The sequence below is a fragment of the Lutjanus erythropterus genome, chromosome 15 (assembly GCF_056507025.1).
Source record: "Lutjanus erythropterus isolate fLutEry1 chromosome 15, fLutEry1.hap2, whole genome shotgun sequence".
Lineage (NCBI taxonomy): Eukaryota > Metazoa > Chordata > Actinopteri > Lutjaniformes > Lutjanidae > Lutjanus > Lutjanus erythropterus.
Genome location: NC_139331.1, coordinates 33,079,446 through 33,103,150, shown reverse-complemented (window position 1 = coordinate 33,103,150; position 23,705 = coordinate 33,079,446). Strand labels below are relative to the sequence as shown.

The window sequence follows — 23,705 nt, the reverse complement described above, 5'->3', positions numbered from 1 at the left end:
TCACTGACAGACAAATCTGTATTCATCTGCTCAGGTTTGAAAGCAACACTCTGGTCTGAAGTAAACTAAGGGGTCAGCTTCATGCAACCTCAAAAAAACAAAAAAAAAAACAAAAAAACACATGTATGATGCTCTGCTTTATTATTGTATATATCTAGGCGACTTTGTTTGTTATAAGACTAAAAAGTGTCCTGTTAAATTCAGTCAGCTTCCCTGAATATTCTGTACACTGACCTGGAGAATGGGGCAAAATCACTGCAACCAGTGAGACTTTAAATTACCTACTAACCCATAAAAAGTACAGTAATTAGGCCAGTTGACAGCATTTTAACTAGGAGGCTTTCACTCTGCAGGGCCTAATTCAAAGCCTCAACGGTGCAGAACGTTTGGACATTATGTCTGCACATAAGATCAACGCACTACCATGTACTTATAAATGTTACGTTTGCCGCTTGTTACGTAACAGATAGATTCAAGCTAGTCTGAGTAATCAGTCAAAGGTAGGAAACAGCATAAAGATAATTAATAGTACTAGCTGCTATAGAGAAAAGATTCTAATACGCAAAAATAAACAAAACTGCAAAAGTCAGACTTACTGTAAGTTGCTGTAACAAGAGGGCCTGACTTACAAAGACAGTATTGGCACCACCAATGCAATCAATACACTGATCAGACTACGAAACAGCTGACCTCCAGCATGGATGTAACATTTGTATCTCTACTGTTAACTACTCAGTGGTTTGCACTTATAAATCATTGATTTATTCATTGGTTGATGCCTCATTTGACTGAATGGCTCTTTGATAAAGTCTGACTGGTACAAAATCAAGTGGACGTAATGCCAAAAAAAACTACAGGCAATCAAGGCTCAACAACTGCCCAAAACCGCCAGCTGTTTGATCATCTAATGGTGCGTCCACAGCATGAAAAAAGGCAAATATATTTTAGTACTGAGCTGAGACATATTGCATACTTAAACACTACACTACAGCTTAATGTATGAGTTAGATCCTTTGCTCTTTGTGCACATGAGAAGCTTCTGTATTTGGGAATTTGCCTTCAAACTCGCTTAAAGGGACAGAATACCCCAAAATCAGAAAGACATATGTTTCCCCTGGCATTTAGATTTTTTTTTTTTGGCCTGAGCTGCAGAGTTTTTGAGCTGTAGAAAGGTCTGTCTTCTCTCCAGTATAATGGGACTAAATGGCACTTGGCAACTTTATGATCCCATATCTCCAAAACTCTGCGACTTACACCAAAACAATCTAGGTGGATAAATAGCACTACAGGCAAGAGGAAAAACATGTATTTCTGATTTTTGGATGAACTGTCCCGTTAATACACTAAAAAATGTTAAGTACAGTTTTAATTAGAGCATAACAGACTGAATGCCAACTGCATTTGTGTATCAGTTTAAAATGTGTTTTAGAAATGTCTGAAGTTACGTAAAACTGTTTTTTTCTGATGTATTTGTACTAGAGCCCAACAATATCAGATACTTTTATTTAGAGTAATTTTTTCCCTTCCCAATACCTATTCCTGATCTACTTAAATAAATCACGTGGTGTTGGATTGGTGCATAGACTCACATACAGATACCTAATCCTGGTATCAGTATCAGAACAACCCTACTGACATTGATATTTGAGAGGTGAAAAAAGAAAATAATGACTGATATTTTACAAAGTTACGTTACTAAGACTATCAGCGAGAAGACTATATATTTATCTATATAGTTATTCTTAATGTCTGCTGGGTCGGATTCTCCTTGAAATCAGATGAAACAAGTCTGTATTTATTATTTTTGAATGCAGACGTAAATAGTTGTTGAGCTCCTTGTTTTTGTGCCACATTCACCAGAGCTAACAGAGCTAACTAGCTTATTTAGCTATGTTGTGGGAACATTTGCAAATATCTGTATTTCTGTTGAAAAAATAAGCAGATAACTTGCATGTCTCACATTTTATGGAACATTTACAGTTATAAATAGAGCTGAACCCTGAAACCAGTCCCCTCAGTCAGATAATGAAGTTAACTGACCAGGCTCTCATCAGCACTGAACAGCACAGCAGAATAAAAGAAATTATGAATAAATCAAAAGATCTTTATTTAGAAGATTGGAGAAATGAAACAAAAAGCAAAATAGACTAAACTGGTATTTCATTCTAAGCAGAGAATACAAATAGCCTGAATATCTTCACTCTGTCAGAGACAGGAAACAGAGACTGATCCTCACCAAATATGGGCTCAGTGACCACCACCTGGCAAAAGAAACAGGACGACAAAGACAGACATGACTGCCCAGAGCGTTTATGCCCAGGGAGGAGCGTGGTCATTGCGCAACAGGAGAAATAAAAACTGAGATGCACTTCCTCCTCTACTGTGAGAAATTCTTTTCACTAAGAGACCAAACTTTCAAATGTTAACTCCTGAAGAGAAACTGGTAGTTCTCCTGGGTGAAAGGACAACAGCTCCTCGGGCAGCTGAATATGGATCTGCCTGAGATATATTTAATATTAACTATGAGTTAATATACTGCATTATATTGTATAACGTAGCAGTCCCTCCGGGATTTTGTAAGCTTTTTTTTGGGATTGTTGCAGCCTAAAATGCCTGATTTCACGGCAGCTTTTCTGAAAAAGTCAGTGCATGTTGTGATCCTTTTAGGCAAGTAAAACTAGGAAAGAAAGTTGAGATATTTTTTGTATAATTCATTAAAAATCGAAGGCAACTTTTACCAGAAAGAACAAAACTGCACTGTTCTGAGTGTTACAACTTTCAGTGTAGCTTCTTAACTTTCAATCACCAAAAGAATATAAAAATCTTTTTAGAGCTCAAACTCGGTCCAAACAGCACAAATTAAAACTGCACAGAGCATTGAGTCGCTCCATTGAGATGTACATGCAGGACATTTGCACAAGGGACTGCTGTGATTGGTGGAACTCGCGGGAAGTAACAATGATTGAGAAGTTGTGGAGTTTGGACAAAAATTGCAAGGTCGCACAGAATTCATGGGGATTGGTTGAATTTGCATGACTTCCTGGAGGGACTGATACAGAAACCGAATATGTGCATGCATGTGACGCATATGCAATTAATATGTATGTCATTTGTTATGATGATGTTGTGAACTTTTGTAAATTTTTGTAAACTACTTAGGGCAATAACATGTTTTTGTTCATGCCAATAAAGCTAAAAAATAAAATAAAACTGAGCTGTGGAACTTCACGGTTTTGTAACAGAATATTAAAGCGCGCACAAAAAAACAGCAGGCATATGTGTTTTGATGTGAGGGAGAAATAAAGGCGGCCAGAGGTTGTAACATTGTGAGTTACGACTTTGAACTTTGGCGAACCCCGTGGCCTGGTCAGTGTTTTCACTCTTAGCGCCGCCCCCCTTGACCTCCGACCCGTCACCCCACGACCTCGCCAATGAGCCATTTCTAAAACCACGCCCCCTTTATGAGCGTGACTGACCCTGACCTGGAGATGAACCCGACATTGCTCAACAAACACACTGAGTACAATTAAGAGAGCAGTTGAGACCCTCTTTCACATTGTCAATGGGCAACACACCAAGTGACTGCTCTTTCATTAGCATCGATCGATCGCTGCCGTGGAACATGTTAAAGGAAAACAATCAGTGTTTTTTTTCCATGAAGCTCTCCTGAGGTCTCTTGGAATGAAAAGGACCAAACAACATCTGTCTGAATGTTTAAGGACAATACCGACCTGATTGTGGAGTAATAATTTGGTGCCTTTGTGCTGTTTTCCAATCATTAACACATTAGAAAGCCATCCGCAGGTCGTTTAAGACAGTGGAAAACTGGGAAATGCTTTAAACTGGAAATAGACATTTTGTTATAAAATGAACTAAACAACATCTGTCTGAATCATGATGGTGATATGGTGTCATTTTCCAATTACTGGCATATTTAGAAATTATTTGCACAGATTTGATGGTGAGTACAAAAAGTTTTTAAAATTCAAATCTCACTCATACCCTGTAAACAAATACAATAAAGAAGTAAAGATTAAAAAAACAACAAAAAATGACCTTGTGGTAAAACGGACTAAACAACGAGTGTCTGTTAAAGGACAATATGAACTCTGATGTTTACCCCGGAGCATCAGAGCAGAACAATAAAATTTAAAGCCGCTTCTTTCCAAAAGCTGTAACCTCTGTTTACCCTCCACTATCAAAGACAGAAAAAGACTTACTGCTGTGGGCAATAACCTCAAATGCTGCACAGTATTGCACATAATGCAGTATAGCACAAGCATCTATCTATCTATCTATCTATCTATCTATCTATCTATCTATCTATCTAGAAGAGTGGAAAACTCTTCAAAATGACTGAAATAAAGCAAAAAATGGCTTGGAAAACAGTGAAAATTGTCTATCCCACTTTTTCAAAGTCCAAGGTGATGTTTTTAAATGTCTCTTATTTTAACAATTAATCGATTATTGAGATTAATTAGTTTAATAGTTAAGGGTTTTTTTTTACCACTTGCCAAGTTTGAAAAGTGAGTTGCTGAATTTACTTGCCCAAACAGGACATTTAATTTGCTCCAGGTAAAGTGGGTAATCCTTATTGCTGCAGCACTATGAGATGTGTTTGTAAAAAAAAACAAAATGCAAATAAGAGATGTTCTGTATTTTACTTCTGTTTGTCAAACCAGTAGTTCCCAACATTGGGTCAGGACTCCCAAGGGTGAAAAACTTATTTATGCACCAATGTTTTGCTAACTTCCTCCAAATGTTTTCTTTTTTTCTTGCAAAAAACAGAACAATTTTACTTCAATGTGACAATTTGACTGTGGTGATCACAATTGGTAGACAAACTGTATTCAACCAATAATGTTGGATCACAAGTGGAGGTTGTTTTGTTTTGTCAGAAGCCAAAAATGTTGGGAACCACAACACACTGCACTGTGTTTCAACCAGCTGTACCATGCTACATCCAGAGAAAATTCAAATGAACCAACCATGAATGTGACCCTCATGGATTCTCTTATTAGCTGAGTTAGCAGCTCATACATTTGGGCATGTAATTTTGTCAGAGCAACCCCAAAAGGGAAGAATGTGTTGGGCGGTTAACACACTAAGGATTTATTTGCATGTCTTTGCTGCAAGTGGAAAAGAGAGACAGAATTTTATCTGAGCACCCATCTTCCCTCAAACAAACAAAAATGAACTCTGTTCAGTCTAATGAAACTCTCTTCCAGATGTTTTACTGCAGAGGCCTCCCTTGTGTTCAGGCACTTGGCATAAAGCCAATAAAAAGCATTAATTAAAAACTGAAACTGAAACTAAAACTGCATTAAACACTTTTTTTTTTTTTTACTTCAGCTAACAAAAGGAACCCTGCAAGCAAACATAAAAACAAACCTGCCGTGATATAACAGAAACAGCTTCTTGTTTTAAAAGGAAACCTCAACAGACTTCACACACTTGCATACTCTGAACACGTGCACACATGGAAAAGAAAAAAAAAAATTAAATCACTTACAGACCGGACATGGCAGCTCTGTAACTGCAACCCTTCCTCCCTGGCTCTCTTTCTCTCTGTCATTTTCTGCGTCTGTCTCTCTTTCTCCTACACTTTCCTCTCTAAGTGTGTCTCCTCGGATACACTCACCCTCGAGTCTTCTTTACCCTCTCCCTCTCTGCTGATTGGCTAGCACTGAAGTGTGTGATTTACTGGCTCCTTAACCTAACAGATGTTTAGGTGAACTTTAACAACACATGCACACACACACACACACATGCACAGTGAGTGGTGGTGTAGATTTGTGTCTGGGAGCCCTGGGGGTTTAAGGGTGATGACGATACACACACACACAAATCCAGCCTTGTGTTTACACGTGTGTGTATATGATGTGTGTATGCGCGCTGAGGTCAAAGGTTAGGTAAGCCTCAGAGTTGACAAGGCAATAGGATGTGTTAGGGTCAGGACCTCACATACACACACGGACGTACACACAAAAACGTGTACATGACTGTGAAATGCAGTTACACAGCAAGTCACTTGAGACAGTTTAGGGTTACAGAAAGGAAAATAAAATGACGTTGACATAATGTCTATATACTGAATGTATGAAATAGGAGGAACACCAGCTCTTTTCAGTTTATACTCTGAATCAGTGAGTCCAGTAAAAATCACTCACAGCTGCACTGATTTACTTTTTCGACCACTTGAAGGCCTGCTAAAATAAAGGATAAATAAATAAAAATAAATAAACCACGCTGACAAACACAAAAACCTTGACACATAAAAGTTGTTTTGGCTACAAGTTCATTTATAGTTACAAGCAGACTCTACGCTGTAGTCTGCACAAGTGGCCTAAGCCCATTGTGAGCATTTATACTTGTGCTGTGGTGTGTCCACGTCCCTCTGCATTTACACCACCAAAGAGTTTCTTTGTGTTCTTTAAACAATGGCGACTGAAACTGAGTGGATCATGCTGGAGTTGGATCAACAAAAAAAAAAAATTGCACAACAGTTACTTTCACTGACATTACTGCAACGCAGAAAAGAGACAACAGAAGAGAAGTCGAAGGAGACCGTGTGGACGACCATGTTTCAAATTATGGGAAAGGTAAGGGGAGCTCAGACATTTTGGGGGTGCTCTAAAACATTCCTGAAATAAGTAATAATAGTAAAAATATGCCAATATTGTTTGTTTATTCACTTATTACAGTATCATTTCCTAACATTTATCTTCACCAATTAACACAAAGCTGTGTGCGCTGTTTGTTGTGTGTGCTACCGGGGCAGCCGCACTGTCCATGGTTCTGACACAGAGCAGAGGAGGTCGACAGACAGACGGACAGACAGGCAGAACATGTCACTTACTTTACTTTGATTTTCGTGGTTGGAAACAGAACCTGATTACATTTTCTCCCGATTCTAACAATCCACTGACAGAAGGAAAATGGCAGGGAAGTTAATTCTGATTTTCTCTGACTCTTCACATTAGTTTACATTCACAAAGCTCAGATGATGATGATATGATTTGAGAAGAGGGGTGCATGAAAAGCAGGAAAATGTTGTCTGCGTCCCCCTGCTGTTTTCATGACTTCGTTTATTTTTTGCTCTTGCTTAATAAATGCACTCTTTGATTTTTGAAACAGTAGCCTTACATTCTTCTTATGTAGCCTCTATGAAACGTTATTCACAGGACTAACTCTCTGTAGTTGTGAGAGCAGAATGTTTTTTTTCAGTAACCCTGAAACTGGCTGTGCTGCTGCACACCTCAATGTATTTATGTGTACTTGACATGTTTTAGTAGCAGCACACAGTGGAAAATAGGGCTCCCCCAAAGTCACTGTGAAATTCAAACCCTGTGTACGACCTTTTAAAAGAGTGAAACCGAAGGAGGGTGAATTTTCTGCGCTTGTCCAGCCACTATTGGATTCGATTTAAAACATAAACAAACAATGTATATAAATAATATTTAAAAAATAATAAAAATAAACATAATAACAAGAATACGCAAGGGAGGCCAAATGCCTATAAGGCTTATGATGGGTCTAAATATTTAGATTCAAAACCTAAAACCTTTTTTTAATAGCACAGGTGTCACACAGATGGGTAACATAAAAAAAGAAGTAATAGAAGCAAAAAAAGACACAATAGAAGAGGAAAAGAGACACTGAAGTGGACCAATCACACTTGCTGTGGTCTGTGCTGCCACAATGTGTAGCAACAATTCTGCAAATCAATCTATGGCATAAGCTACCTACCCCTTTCTTTTCAGCCCCGTTTTGGTTTTTACCAACTCCTGAGAAAAACATTTGGCTCCAAAGATGCTAGATGTTCGACTATATTTAGCAGCTGCAGTATTTGATAGCTTTGCAGTTTGCAGTTGGAGCTTGGAAGGTAATGTGTATTGGGCTTATCAGAGCTTTTTTTTGCTGAAAAAAACTAGTCCTTGCTTCTGGAAATGGTGGCGTGAGAGTCTGAGACATAAAGAAAATCAAAACAATGAGCTTAAATGGGCTAAAAAGCTCTGTAGAGTTGCTCATCGTTTTCTGGTGGTGGCTGGTTATTGTGTTACCAACTACTGAACCTAAGGTAGAAAAACACAGTGGAGTCAATGGTTAAATCCTGGGATACATTTAAAGGACCAGTGCATAGGTTTTTGTGATGTCTAGCGGAGAGGTTGGAGTTTGCAACCAACTGAATACCGCTTGCCTCCCCCTCCCTCTCTAAGTGTGTAGGAGAACCTGCAGTGGCCACCAAAAAATGTGAAAGGCCGTTTCTAGACCCAGTGTTTAGTTTGTCTGTTCTAGAAACATGGCGGTGCAACTTGACAGATCTGTGGAAGAGGACCTGTGCCCTCTGTAGACATAAACCTCTCTTTCTAAGGTAACAAAAACATAACAACTCTTATTTTCAGGTGATTATACACTAATGAAAATAAACTTATGAATATTTTATTCAATTTCTGCCCATAAACCCCCGAAAATCTTACACACTGGACCTTAAATAAACAAATGCTAGTGCTCTTGAAGAAAAAGCACAAAAGAGCAAAGGCAGCAGCAGCAGCAGTCATGTGGAGTTTAAATTAAAAGCCTTATTGGCTACATGGTTTGTCAACAGAACTGCAACGATTAGTCGATTGATTGACTGAAAGAAAATTTATCTGCAACTTCTCCAATGTAAGAATTTGCTTTTCGTTTTTGTTACATATCTTAGCTTGTAAAATATTTTGGGGTTTTGGACTGCAGGCCAGTTAAAACAAGCAAGAAAATATTTCTGTATTTTCTGACATTGTCTAGACCAAACAATCTATAAATCAGTCGGCACATTAGAGTTGGCTGAAGCTCCACAAGCAGACTGCAAAACGCTCAACTGTTGGTGGCTGTAACAAGCGCCTGCCGGCTGACTTGAACAAGGATGTAAAGAACGCAGATTTTGAAATATTCAAAAGAAACAGTTTTACAAATGTTTTATGGAGAGGAAGGAAATTAATTTCACACTTCACTTTTGTTTGGCCTCAAGGACACACACAACGCATTTAGGTGAGAAACACTGAATGTAAACATAACAGTTTTGGTTAAAAAGTAATAGTGCTGTTTGTAATTCACTCATTTGTATGTCTATTATTTCAGTCATCGGTGATCAGATCTGGTTACAGAAGGTTTCAGGGATGATGTGTCTGTTTTGCACTGCGGTCCTGCACATCGCACCGAGTGGTTAGAGGTCAAAACAAAGTCACCGCTGAGTGTATGTAGTGTATCAAATCAGCACAAGATGAGGTTAAGGCAGCTCCTTTCTAAAGGGAGAATCAGAGTACACCCTCTAATACATGCAGTACACTTAACTATACCCCCACTCAGTATTTATTTTCTTGGCTGTAACTTTAGACATGAAGTGAAAAGATGCCAGATTTTTTTTCATCTCATGATGGAAAAGACTTTGCAGAGTTACCAGGTTTCCTTCAGACGGGGATATTGATGGGGGTGTTAACAGCTGGCTGCAGTTCAGCTGACTGACAGAGCAAACACACACACACACACACACACACACACACACACACACACACACACACACACACACACACACACACACACACACAGAGGCAGAAACCTGGAACTGGTTAACCTCTGTCTCCGTCACTGATTTCACCTCACTCTCTCCCTCTGTCAAACACACACACACACACACTTTCTCTCAGTTTTTCTTTGTGCTCTTTCACTCCTTCACTTTGTCAATATCCATCTCTTTCATCACTTTACGTCTTTGTCAAGTCTCCTTTTTCTTTACCCTTTACTCCCTTATCTTTATTTTCTTACCCTCATTCTCTTTACACCCTCGTGTCCTTTACTTGCCTTTCCCTGCTCTTCTTTTTTTTATCTTTCTTCCTTCCATTCTTTCCTTCTTCCCCCTATTCTGCAGCGTTTCTGCTTTTCCTTTCCCTTTTCAATCCCGCTTAAAGCTGCAGTAGGCAGTTCCAACATACACAATGTAAAACTGTCAGCCTCTTTCTCCGCTGCCTTGTATCAGTCCACACAGCCCCAAATCATGCAGGCAGATTTTGCTTAGCTTGGAGCGGAGCATCAAGGTTGTCAACCGTTGTGACTAAACAGCAAATTAACGTCTTTTCTTCTTGGCTGCTCTCTGACCCTTGTTTGTATGGAGTCGCTGTGGTTCGCCAGTTACGTGCTCCCTAAACCTGATTGGTTGTTTTATTGGTTGCAACGACAGACAGAGAAAATTCGTCATTCCATCCAATTTTATAATTTTACCCAGTTTCCTCAGAAAGCAGAGAAGCTCATTTACTTATGTATTGTACTTCAGCACAAGGGTACTTGAGTATTTATTTTACACTTCTACACCACTGTTTTTCAGAGGGAAATGCTATACTTTTGGCCCCACAACATTTACTTGACAGCTGCTTATGATAAGCTCAGAAGATACAAGGAATTATTAAAGATTAAAGCAGTGTTTCCCAGTGTTTTGGCTTTTGATGTTTTACAGATAACAGTGTTTAGTTGGAGCCCCATGTCATGTTTCTGATATCCATGAATTGTTAACAGCTTTACCAAAGCATGATATTTCCACACTAAACCTCTCACATGGTTTGATTTAAATAATTGTTTGAGGCCGAAAGAGGTTAAATCATCAAACATTTCAGAAAAAAAAAAGCAGAGTAGAGAAAGGACCAAAAAAATGATAACAAATTTGTCAAGCAGAACTGTTTTTTTTCCTGTTTTCTCTTCCATTAATCATCTCAAAACCTTTTAGATTTATCTGGTGACCCTTTGAGAGGTGGGAGGTACTTTTACTTTTGATCCAATTGGCTAAGAACACATCTGCACTTTTACTTAGGACCAGTGCGCGGCGAGCTTCCAGAATGCAAACACATTGCTTCACTCTCCCCTTCCAAGCATGTAGGAGAACCTAGAACTAAAAAATAATGAAGTAGAGTAGGGATGTTCTTGGCCACTAATGTCCCTGTCGATTAAACGAGAAATTTAATTTAGACTAGTGAATTAATCTAACAGTAGGAAAACACTCAGAAAGCATTTAAATTGAGCACAGTTTATTAATTTATAATGTTAAACACTGTCTGAAAAAATACCGTGTATTAAGAGCCATTTGAAGCCGTTAATCAGGGTCTACAATCGCCAAATTGTACTTTAAATGCCACTGAAAGGTGTGCCTGTGCAATAAAAACATTACACATTAACCTACAAAACATGACAACTCACTAAATGCTTCAACTTTTCAGACCGACGAGGATCACAGTGTCTGCAGATAAATGACCTGGAGATGACGTTAGCTGCCAGCGTTTTCAGGTTAATGTCCGTGTCTGTGCTGAATGTGGTCACATTTTCTGGATTAAAACACTGCCAAACCAGGCTCGTTTTACGAGCTGTCACCTGTCTGACTTTGCTGATATAAACATCTGAGGACGCCTGGGCCATACATGCTTACAGCATACGGTGAGAGGAGCTGACATCTGATGGGGCTGCAGGCCTGACTAGTGGCGGGCTGCTACACCTTAGAGGCAACAGTTAACTGACACTGTGCATGAACCGACTAGTATTTCTGGTGCCGACTAGCGAGGATGGCGACATTTCATCGTGTACTCAACTAATCGCACACATCCCTGATGTATGGTACTTACTCAAAAAGGGATCTGACTGCCTAACTGTTTTTGTACTTCCTTCCTTTATTTCTATTAATGACTTGTTTCTTTGTTCCTATTTCACTTTCTGCTCACTTTTACAAACCACATTGTTAATCTCCGTCCCTGTTCTTCTTTATTTGATTGTTTTTTCTTTCAGTCTTTCAAATTAATATAGTCATGAAGAAAACCTGCCTTTTAGTCTCAGTTTCTTCCACTACATTCATACAAAAACACATCACTTACGGCTTCAGAGTAGGTGATGAGTCAGTAAGTGAGATGATAGTGTTGACAGGAAGTCACACCTCCCTCTACAGCATCTCTCTCTGTCTCTCTCTCTGTCTCTCTCCAGCTGTCACATGCACATGCAACAGTCTGCAGTCTGAACACAAGCTGGTATCATAATGACCAACCACAGTTTGGGTGTGTTTACATATGGTTTAATTATGCAAGAAAGATTGTGCTTTTTAAACCATCATCATCTTCATAAGTCATGCAGATCTGTTGTGTGTGTATCGGCCTTTCTCTCTCACACACTCTTGCTCTACTTCACACACTCACATCCTTGTGTTTCCACCAGCCTGTCTGTCAATCAGACTGGATGACTTTCTCTCTGCCTCTCATGACCACACACACATCCTGTCTCTCTCCTCAGACACACGCTTTCTTGCATCTACAGACATCAACTCATGCACAGTCCCTTTATGGCCTGGGTTACAGAGCAGCTCTATACATCAGTGCCAAATATATCAATAATTCATAAGTGCACGAATGTCATAAAATCTTTTTTTGCAAACACAACACTGCCACTACTACTTTTTAAGTCTTTTAGAGCTACTACAAGGAGTTTTTGGTTATGAAACAGCCTCAGTTTATAACTGATGACTCTATATGACCTACATAAGTTAACAAGACCATCAGAGAGATGACTGAATATTTCTATAAAGTTACTCTTCATTTCTGCCACTGGGTCAGATTCTTCGTGAAAACAGATTAAACGAGCCCATCTTTACATTTTCCTGGGCAAAGTGACAGTGAAAGAAGCATGAGGAGATTTTTATTTATTTATTTTATTTTATTTATTTGTCTGCAGGGGTCTCTAAAATCAACAAAATATGAAAGTTCCTTGTAGTAGCTATAAGTTCTCATGTGGAGAAACATTTGCTTATTTTTACTTCCGTGAGACGTGGAGCAACATTAGCTTTCATTTAGAGTCGAATTTCTGGGCATCTAGTGATGGTAAAGCTGAAATTTACTCTCGTTTACCTTTCTTTTTGGTCTCCACTCCTGATAAAAACATCTCCCTCTTTTTTACTCCACTCTGCTCACCAGCTTGTTGCTAACTTTGCCACTGTCTGCTGTTTGGTACAATACAAATAGCGTATAGAGGCTTTTTGAAGCAGGTGGATGAAGGAGGTGAGAATGAACAAAAACAGTTAATGTGAGAGCATTGTGTTAATAAATGCTCACTGCAGAGTTGGGTGATAACTCTCAGTGGGTTCATCAACATGAGTGACCGCTTTCTCAAACTGGTTTGTATTAATGTAGAGACACCTGCAAACTAATTCACGCTGTCAGTTCAAGCTGTAATGCAATACACGTGACATCCTTCACTCTCCATTATATACACCAAATGCACCCTTCCAATCTGGCGGCCTATTTAAACTGCAAAAACTTGCCATCTCTCCCTCTGCCTGTCAACGCCACTGCTGCCTTGCATCAGCATCACTGCCTGTTCTTTCAGGCTTTACGGCTGCACAATCATTTACAATATTATCAAAACAGTATGTCCAAGTGCAAGTTTTTTGAAAAAAGAAAATTGTGTGAGAAATCAGAATCATAAGAAGAACTGTAGTGCTGCACAGATGTTCTGACCTACAAATCTTCTTCTCTAGATGAAAGAAAACATATTTGTTTGGTTCAAAAAAAATTCACCTCATCATATTTTTTTTTCAGTAAAAATTAAAATTGTAATGCAAAAATGATAATTCCCACTAATTGTACTGCATATCACAATCACAAGGCCCCAATGGGGGTTGAAGATATTTGCTCCAAGCAAACTCCTCATCATTATCCGGGATTTCCACCAGATGCGCCGCGGTTTTGTTCTGTCATACAAGCGACTGCAATTTACGGTACTTGTGGCCCAGCGGGTACTTCTGTAGTTACCAGGGGGTAAGAGACAAAATTGTGGAGTAGCTCAGCTAATTTGAAAATTTTTAAATTATGGCTTTAAATCTTTTGTTTTAGACCACAAATTTGTATTTAGGAGGGAAATAAAAAGCCAAAGGGGACTACAAAGTGGTGTAAGTCTCTCTACTGTATTGTCATAGTAACCTTGAAGTCACCGCAGTCCAACTGCACAACATGATTCAGTCTCCCACTGACCTGAGTCACCTGTAACACCTTCACAGCACATGTTGCAACTGAGAGTGTATAAACATTAGTAAGCAACAGGGCCAGCAGCCAGGATTTTTAGAAATACTGTAGTTACGAGTCCAAATTCCAACAGAGCCTCACCCACTTATTTTTGTCCAACCACCAACCAAACTCTGCAAAATTATCTGACTTTCTACAGAAATTCACAGATTATCCTGTTTTAATTCATGGAAATGTTGTTTCAAAGCTTTTTCTACAGATATGCAATTCTGATGAAGAGTACTAATCCCCCAAATAACTAAATTCCACTGAATTTTGGATCTAAACAGAAAGATTTATTGTAATCATAGACACACAAATATCAGAATCTGTCTTAAACTGCAACATGTGTAACATGTGAGTGCGAACTCGTGGCGGTAAACCCCTCAGATTTACAGAAATATTACTGAGGTCATGACCTTGTTGTCCTCTACAGCCCTAGTTAGACTGAAAGCAGTAAAGATGACATTGCTAAAAGTAACACTAAGCTTCTGCCACTCCATATGGTGGTAGTCGCACAAATGCAAAGTAGACTAAATCTGCAAGAATCATAACAGAACAAAGAGACCAAGCCTAAACATCAACAATTCAAGGATCATTATCTCTCATACAAATTCAGATGGCATGATTCAACACAGCCGGTGTGTTTTCTCTGCAGAGAAAATTAAACCATTCCACAAAAGTCTATGAACCCATCTGACAGGGCTGCGGGGGACAAAAAAGGTCGGGAACGACTCTTTTATAGCAATGATGAAGTGCTACCACCGCTGCACTTCAGAGCAGTGCTTGTCAGAATCAACCAAAGCCGAAATCCTCTAAAATGATAAATGCTGCATGGCAGGGATTTGCAGTCACTGAAAGGCAAAGCACCATTTTAACTTTCATAACTTTGTCAAGTGTTGAGTAAATGTCACTGCAAAGACCCAATGAAACTGAAAGAAAACAGTTCATCTTTCACCAGCCAACTGTGTGTTTCTGTGTAGAAGGGAAGTCCACTCCCATCCAGTGTAAACAAATACACACCACAGAGCAGAGAAGGGCAAGAAGGCTGCAAAACAAACGTGAGTGATGCAGACAGAAGAAAATGTCAACTAAAGATGATGATAATGTTGACAAAAAATATATTTGGACATCAGTGTTTTGGGTTTTTTTCTTTTTTTTTTTTGGCTGTTTACAGTTTGACCCAAGACAGAACAAATGTCCTTTGTTATGAGTTTATTTGCAAAAACTGATACCTGCATTTTTATTTATGTTCCTAAATCATCTCCTTTTCTGTGTGCAATACAGAGATTATCAGTTAAAGTGGTGGTGGTTTATTCATTTTAAGAAAGTAATTTATCTGTTTTTGCAAACGAACTCTTGAATATGCTCAGACGTGTTCCAACAAACACCAGAAAAATGGATAAGAACCAGAAGAAACTTCTTCTTAGTCTTGAATAATTTTAAAGACAGTTAAGTGCTTTGAATCAAAGCTCTGTAATGTTTAGTTACATCTCATGATCTAATTATTGTTAGATAATGAAATATAATATTTCACTGTGCAGGTTTTCTGTAGGCTTCACCAAATTAAGACTTTTTAGGACCTGTTTGATACCACGTGGAAAGCAATTCATTTCACAATTTAAATTCACAGTTTCAGAATCATACTGATCAAAGTATCAGAGTATAATAAAAAAAAAAACGTAGGGAGAATATGAACTAGAATTATTTACTTTTATTTCAGATTTTACAGCTCTTCCAAGCAGTATGACATTAATTCCTAATGATATAATAAATTAATATGACCTGGACCCAGATAAGCAGTAAAAACTTGATGGCTGGATTAACCAATTAAAAACTATTTAAGTTAAGAAGTAAATTTCTGTTAATTGATGAGCTTCTTCGCTACTGTAGCTGGCAGGATTTCATCAACAACTATAATTATATATACTCTTATTGATACTACTTGCCATAATCATATTGGTGAGCTTTACTAAATAGTGTGAAGAAAGTGCCTTTTTTTTTATTAATGAAAGTAAGACTAAGGAGCTGGTTATTGTAACTATTTTTCACCTGTTGTGTTTAATGAGCAGCCTGTTGAGGCAGTGGAGGAGCTGAAGTATTGAGGAACCTTTCTGGTTGCACTTTAAGTTTTACAGCCAACACAACATATTTTTTGTTTTTTTAAAAGCAATGCTGCGCTTGTATCTAATCAGAAAATTGAAGTCATACGATACGAGCAAGAGACAGTTTACAGAAGTCTTGTTGAAAGTGTTTTAACTTTTAACATGTGTTCGTGGTACAGGCATCTGGGGGCTAAGAACAAAAACAGATTGTCCAGAATCAAAAGCATCGCTAGTAAAATTATTGGCAAAGAGTAGAAACAACTGGAATGTAAATATAAATCACAGGTGAAACAAAAAGCCCAACAAATTGTGTTTGATCCTGTTCATCCCATTTTTAAAGAAGTCATAAAGTTGCCCTCTGGCAGATGCTACAGAGCCACTGCAGCAACCAAGAATATTTATAAAAAATCTTTCATACCAAATGCAATAACTTTACTAAACTTGTAAACATGATTCAGACTATCTGCACTGTGCATGTTCTGTTATTATTGTGTCTATTGTAAGTTAATGTCATGTATTTTTTAAACCAATCTGTGAAGTCGAAGGCAAATTTCCACATTTGTGGACAATACATATTATTATTAATATAATTTAGTGACAAAGACGTGACATGGAAAGATGTGAAAAAAAATCTTTTTTTTCGTTTTTGCAGAACTAACAAGTTAAAAAGTTTTCTGAGTTATTTTCTTTAGCTGCAAATGAGCCCACATTTATGAACATTTTGCCCTGTCAGCTATTTATGTAGCATTACATAAATACAGATAGCTGTATCATTTGTCCAGGAGCTTATCAATATTTTGGTGCTGACCAGTCAGGAGTAAGAACTAATTTAGTACTGGTTCTTGATACCCATATCTTCTCTCATTAGTCTACAATCTGATAAAAGCATTTTTCAACTAACATTACTGCCCAGAGCGGGAAAGAGGAAATATGTAAAACTTTTTAATACCTTCTAAAGCCATTATGAGGAGAATGAATTCTGATTTTTAAGACTTTTAAAGGCCTGTAGTTGCGCTTACTGTGTTTTATATCTCTTGGAATGTTACATGGAATAGATATATGTGTCCCCAAAAGAAAATACCCACTTTGAAACTGCAGGCCGGCCAATATATCAGTTGACCTTTATTTCTGGTTCAATATTAGTCTCGTACCTCTCTCCACAGCATCCAGTGCTGTGGAAGGTCTGGCTCCACACATTCTGCTATAGGGGAAAAAACACCCTGCCTTGTTTGCATTTCTTTAAATCAACCACAAATGTATTGGGCAGCGCTAAGCCCTGAATACAGCTACAGTGCTGCTGCAAAGTAGTGTCGAGGGGGAACTTGTTTTGCATGTCAGGAGGCGAGCTCTAGCATTAAAATAGCTACATCACTGCAAAAAAAGGGTAACAGCTGTTAGCTTGTTTATGTTCGTACTATTAGCGTCCCAGGCGCTAATTTGGGGTTTTCAGTGAGAAGGCCGCAGCACGGAGGTTGTTCTCGTATCTTGTATCTTGTATCTTGTATCCTCCCCCTAATATGACCAAAAATCCCAAAAACCCCAAAAATCAAGGTGGTGGTTCAGGTCCTACTTGGCACAGCAGAAAGTGGGGAGTGTTGATACTAAACCTTCGGCCTCAAGGACTCGAAGACTACTTTCTTACAGTTTTTCACAATTTTCACCAAAGACAAATTTCTTGAAACCTTCAACCATTTTCTCACAACTCTGAAACGCAAAACCAAATATCCAAACTACAGTAGAGTCACAAAACCTCTGACTCATCTAAGGCACTGAGAATGTGGTATACGGAATGGGGTTTTAGTGTTTTAGCAGTTGTGAAAAACTATAGTAATTCACTTTCTATTTCCTTTCAAAGTTTCTGTGCAACATGGTCCCAGATACACTGTCATCACACCACGTCTTTTGATCTTCTATATACAGTAGTCAGTCCTACAGATCGAGTCTTGGCCAGCGTTCAATTAGGTTCAGAGGCCCGGTCATATGGAACAGCTTTTCTGCTTCACTTCCCAGTCACTCCTCATTATGAATTTTAAAAAACAGGTCTGAAACAACTTTTTTGGAGGATTATACAACTATGTTAATGAGGTATGATATTATTATATGAATGCAGTCCAAGCATATGTTATTGCAATCCTTGTTTTTATTCCTTTTTTCCTCTCCTTGGCCTTTTTATTTCTAATGATTATTCTGTGGAAAGCACATTCGCTCTCTTAGATTTTTACATTTCTTTTACATTTCTTCAGGGTTTTTTGTAATCCCACCTGTGTATTTCTTTTAAATGTTACTGTATATGTCACGTCTTTTGTTTTATTATATGCACAAATAAAGCACATAAGAGGTGAGAGGTGGATGCTGAGGTGGAGGTGGTGCTTTTGAAATGCTACATGAACAGCAGCAGCAGCAGAAGCAGCTTTGAGGTGAACAGTGTGGCAGCCAGCATGCAGCAAAAGACTGAACACAGCCATGATTAAACGTGTGCATTGGATATAGTGCCAACTTGAACTGAGCTAGCTTGCAGGTTTCACTTCATTTTCGTAATAGCACAAATAATCCTCAATAGTTATTTTTTATGACTGCTCTCTCATTTTATTTGAGTAAAATGAACATTTAACAAAAAAACAGCAGAGTTAATATCCCTAACACATGAAATTTAACTGCTAATCATGTTGCTGATCAAGTGAACGTCTGTTGTGTCATTTCTCAAGGGGATTTCCCTGTTTTACTTGACTACTCATTACTAAACAGAGCAAACCACAGCTAACTTCTGCAATGTTTGGGTGGCTTTACAATACAAAGCACCCCGCTACAAATCCAATTCAATGGCTTACAAATCCCCTCTGCAGTAAAAAACAAAGATATTCCGAAATTAAAATGTGGAGTGGTTACGTGGAAAACTATGATCTGTCAAAAAGCGTTTCACTGAGGTGTCAACATGAGGCATTTTAGAAAATAAAAGCCTGCATGTTGCTGTCGCTATAAATTCACACAGACAGAGACCTGTTTCTCTCCCACCTCCATCTTCCAGCGGCTGAGCCATTCTTCTCTCTGTCTCCTGCTGATGTAGTATGGATCTCCAGCCTGGAAAGTCACTCTGGGGACTGGCCTCCTCCGCAGCCTCCCAGTCTCACCCTGAACACACATACATACACACACGCACACACACACACACACACACACACACACACAAAAGCTTGTTACATGCTTACTCCTAAATCTGGTTGTACTTTGAGAGTCATTTTTTGGGATGTTAAAAAAACCATCAGAAGCAGAGTAGTGACTGGTTTTCTCACCTCTCTGGGGGAGTCGCAGTTTCTGTCGTCTGGCTCGTCTGCAGGAGAAGAAAAGTTACAGGAAATGGCCCATTTGTACAGATTTAACAAGAGCTTTAATGAGGAGGTAAAGTCATGGTTTTCATCACTTTGCCCAGGCATCCATATTTAACGTTAAAATGCCCTGAAACACTGCAATCTGGTAGTTATTTGACTATTAAAATGTCAGGTAAACTGACAACCACTCTTAAAGACTTGTGGCTAAATAGCTTTTAATTAAATCATCACAAAAAATTAGCCGTTGCATACTGTTCTTGAAGCAAAGGCTTCTCTAGGTGAATTTATTCACTGTATATATGGGCAAAGTCATATTAAAAGAATTATATGACTTTTGTATTGAATCCATACCCTTATTCTTCTCGGTTTGCTCAAGTTTCCGACGCCCACGTTTCTTTCGAGGGGAGGGGGAGGGCTCCGGCTCCTCCGGTGGGGTTGGGGGGGCGTTTGCACAGGGGTCAGAGGTCGCCATCTCCTGGGAAACAGACAGAGCACAGACTAGGTCTGAGAAAACTGCTGCTGGCCCTCGTCTAGACTCATCAAAGGACTCCACAGACATAATAACTATACACACACACACACAGGCCGTATTCACACACACACACACACAAGCACACATAAAACTGATGCATAAATACACAATCAAAGAGCTACTGCAAGACACGCACATACCTATTAGTCGGCCCTTGTTAGTACAATGCAGAGCAGGTACGTCCAGCAGAGTGTGTCTGCATAGGATCAGTACAATAAACACCCCCAGCGCCCATTAACACACTCACAAACACACACACACTTATGAGATGAGAAAGGGAGCAGTATTGATGTCGTTAACAGTGCTAATGATTAATGAGTATGTGTGGGAGGAACTGCTTGTGTTAAATGATGCTAACCCCTCATTAAATTGGGTTAAAATTACATAAAAAGTAAAATAACTTAAAAAATATGCTTCAGTACCTTTTGAACAGAAGTATTATTATTACACAGCAAAATACTGAGATGACAGTATGCGGTTTGTTTAATTATACACTCAAACAATCTCCTGTGTTTATAATCCTTTCTCTAATTCAATGGCTTATCCATTAGCTCAGCAGCATTAACGATGCTAAACTCTGATCATGTGTCCGCTCTAAAAGGCCAGCAGGGTTTTTATGTGTGTGTGTGTCGCTAACAGGCGAACAGATTTTATAGATTGGTAGTTAGAAAGTGGAGAGCAGGGGTGAATGTCAAGCTCAAAGGCTACGCTAACGCTAGCTAGGGCTAACAAGCCCACAAAGGCTGTAATGAGCAGGTGAGAAGGCCTGTAAAAGGCTGAGAACACAAAAGGTGACTAAAAGGGCCTCAGGGCAAACTTAACTACACCAGTGCACGCTTTTAACACTGGGTGCTTAAACAGGAACAAGGTTTTTGAAACATGGATGGATTTTTGGTGGCTCAGAGGCTTTTAGTGCCCAAAATTTCTCACCTATACTCAAAAATGTATACTTTGCATTAAGGTGTGCTTGCCCTTTTGTAAAATAATTGCAACCAGCTATGTGCATGTCCTGTATGAAGCCATTTATTAGCCACTGCATCAACCTGGTTCTAGTTAATGATCAAGCTCTAAAAGCCAGCAGGATTTTTATGTCTCCAGCCTGCATATAGATCACAGTACATCCTTTCAGCACTAAATTTTATTTCTGTGCTTTTTATTAACAACACTGCTATATATCAGAGAGTTGGCAGCAGACAATTAGATTACATCAAAGAAGTCGCTATCAACTATTCTTGTAGCTATTATTTATTGCTTTTAATTGATGCTTCTTTCTATTTTGCTATCCACTTTGCTGCAGATTTCCCTGTTGGGAGATTAATAAAAGATTAAAAAGTGTGTTTTAACTGTGTAAAAATGTATAGATGTTAAAATTATTAGCAGAGAAGATGTGAAAAGCAACATGTTCACTTGAAGTTGAGACAAAATGTAGGGAAATGAACTACTGGAACAAAAGTGAAGAGACTTGATTGGAAAAATAACAAATATTTCTGTTTGCAGCATTTCACAGACTCCGTTAAAAGACACAAAACATTCAAACTAAATATTTCAAAGCAAAACTTAATTCAGCCACTTAAGTCAAGTGGTTGAAATCAGTGTAAAACTTGCTACATAAAAAAGGTGCTTTGTTATAAATTAGCTCACATGAATTTTTAAAACTGTGCGCACAAAATAATCAAAATCATGGCATGAATTAACCGAGATGAGAGACTTTAAAATTAAATTAAAATGAGTGCACCAGTATCTATCTTGTGCACATGCACGTGCCCTTGATGTGAACACACGGCCTTTAGCATTCATTGTTTTAAACCCCAAACTTATATTAAAGCTGCATTAAGCAATTTTTAACATTAGGAGGCAAAAAGACTCTGAAACTACACCAGCTAACTTTTAAGCAAACAACTGACTACTTACACATTCAGCAGAAACAGAGGAATCTGGACTCGCAGTCATCTTTTTGGTCACATGTCGAATGAAAAATCCAATTCAGCCCTGGTTTGGTCCACCAACTCCTGAGAAAAATATCTGGATGTCTTTGGATTGCTTTATAGTATGTTCGACGTTCTTCAGCCACTTTGCCTCTCCGCCATTTTGCGCTAAACAGGAAGTGTACGATCGGCTTGTGTGAGCTGGTTGTACACTTCCCTCTGCGAGAGCGTGTGCATTGGTTGTGTTTCATTTAGGCCGGTGAACCAAAACTACAGTATGACCTCAATGCAGCTGCAGGCTGCAGACTATAGTGTTGATTCACATTGCAGAGTCATTTCAGTATAACCATCAAAGAAATTGCTTAATGCAGCTTTAAAGTTGTATTGCAATAATTTAACTCGGACTACCTTTAACAGCAGTCATAATTAGGGTTAAACTCACACACAAACATAGAAACTACATGTAAACTAGTGGTTTCAACCTTTTCAACCTGCACTTCCTCTTCTCTCAGCATCTTAACCTTGATCTTGAATGACATACGGGGTGGAAAGTACCCAACTTTACTGTCTCTATCATAAGCTGAGAGCACAATATAGCAATCCAACCAAGGGCAGTTTTTAGGTTGGATGAAGCTTTGATGATACCCAAGGGGAGGCTGAGGAGAGAACAGGATGTAGCAAACAATAAAACAATAGTGCACCAAAAAAATAATAAAATAAGCAGTCACACCAATATAGCAAATAATAATTCATGATAGGCCAAAATGTATTGTAGCTGTGTCCAATATCAGTGTGACAGATGGAGGTAACACATACGGGCAGAAATATGTGCACAGCAGGCACTTTTTTTATTTTAGCTATTGTAAGTAGTTCCCATCACAGTGGCTGTGAATCTCGTCCAGATTATGTTTTGGACGTGACATGATTTGGAGAACTGCCCAAACTGAACACGTCTCAGATTTGGCGGTGCCCTGCTTTACATCATAGTCAGTGAGGAAAAAAACAAAAACATAACAGCCTCTAAAAGGAAAAGCAATAATAACTTGTGCAATATTTTCCACTGCGCTCCTCATTTTCAAGCTCAACACTGCTTATCTGCTTTTCACTACATTTCCTGTGTTTGCCTCAGTTTTGCTAGCTAGCACTTGTTATTACTAGAGATAGCTACTGTAGCCATGGAGGCTAAAGTAGCTATTCTTAGTTGCAAGATTAACTGAGTTTTCTATCTAACTATCTAAAAGTAAATAAGGACAAAACCGGCAACCTTACCTAACAGTGGTGAAAAATGACAAACATGTTGTTTCCTTAAGCATTTACCCCAAAATTTCTATCTCTAATGATTTTTTTTTACCATTTCCTGTGTGGTGAGTAAAAGAGGGAAGTGGGACAGATGCGGCAAATTTATACACTGAACTCATCCCAACTACACTCAGTTGTCAGTTTATTAGGTACACCTTCCTAAAACAGTGTAACTCAACAGTTTCACATTAAATCCTGCCTCCATAAAGGTTATTAAGTTCAGTTTTTGTTGAAAATGTTTTAGAGACGAGGCTGCTGTTTATGGAGCTTTTTAACTGCACAGCGTTACACTGACAAGTGTTTCTGTTAATGCTGCACCTAACAATATTTTCATTATTGATTAATCAGTTTGCCTAAAAAAAGCAAAAATAGTAAAAGTTGGCCCACATAATCTTCCACAGGTACAGTCTTCAATTGTCATGTTTTGTCTGACCAACTGTCCAAAACACAAAGATTTG

At 38.6% G+C, this 23,705-nt stretch overlaps 1 protein-coding gene across 1 annotated transcript in view; it reads right to left on the bottom strand.

The window, feature by feature from the left end:
* Window positions 1-23,705, bottom strand: part of LOC146314724 (DNA (cytosine-5)-methyltransferase 3A-like) — an 82,473-nt gene that overhangs the window by 31,477 nt on the left and 27,291 nt on the right. The window contains exons 4-6 of the mRNA XM_084738023.1: window positions 19,843-19,966; window positions 19,456-19,493; window positions 19,178-19,294 (exon numbers count right to left, since the gene is read on the bottom strand). Of these exons, the coding sequence (XP_084594149.1) occupies window positions 19,178-19,294; window positions 19,456-19,493; window positions 19,843-19,966 (279 nt within the window). The remainder of the gene's footprint in view (window positions 1-19,177; window positions 19,295-19,455; window positions 19,494-19,842; window positions 19,967-23,705) is intronic.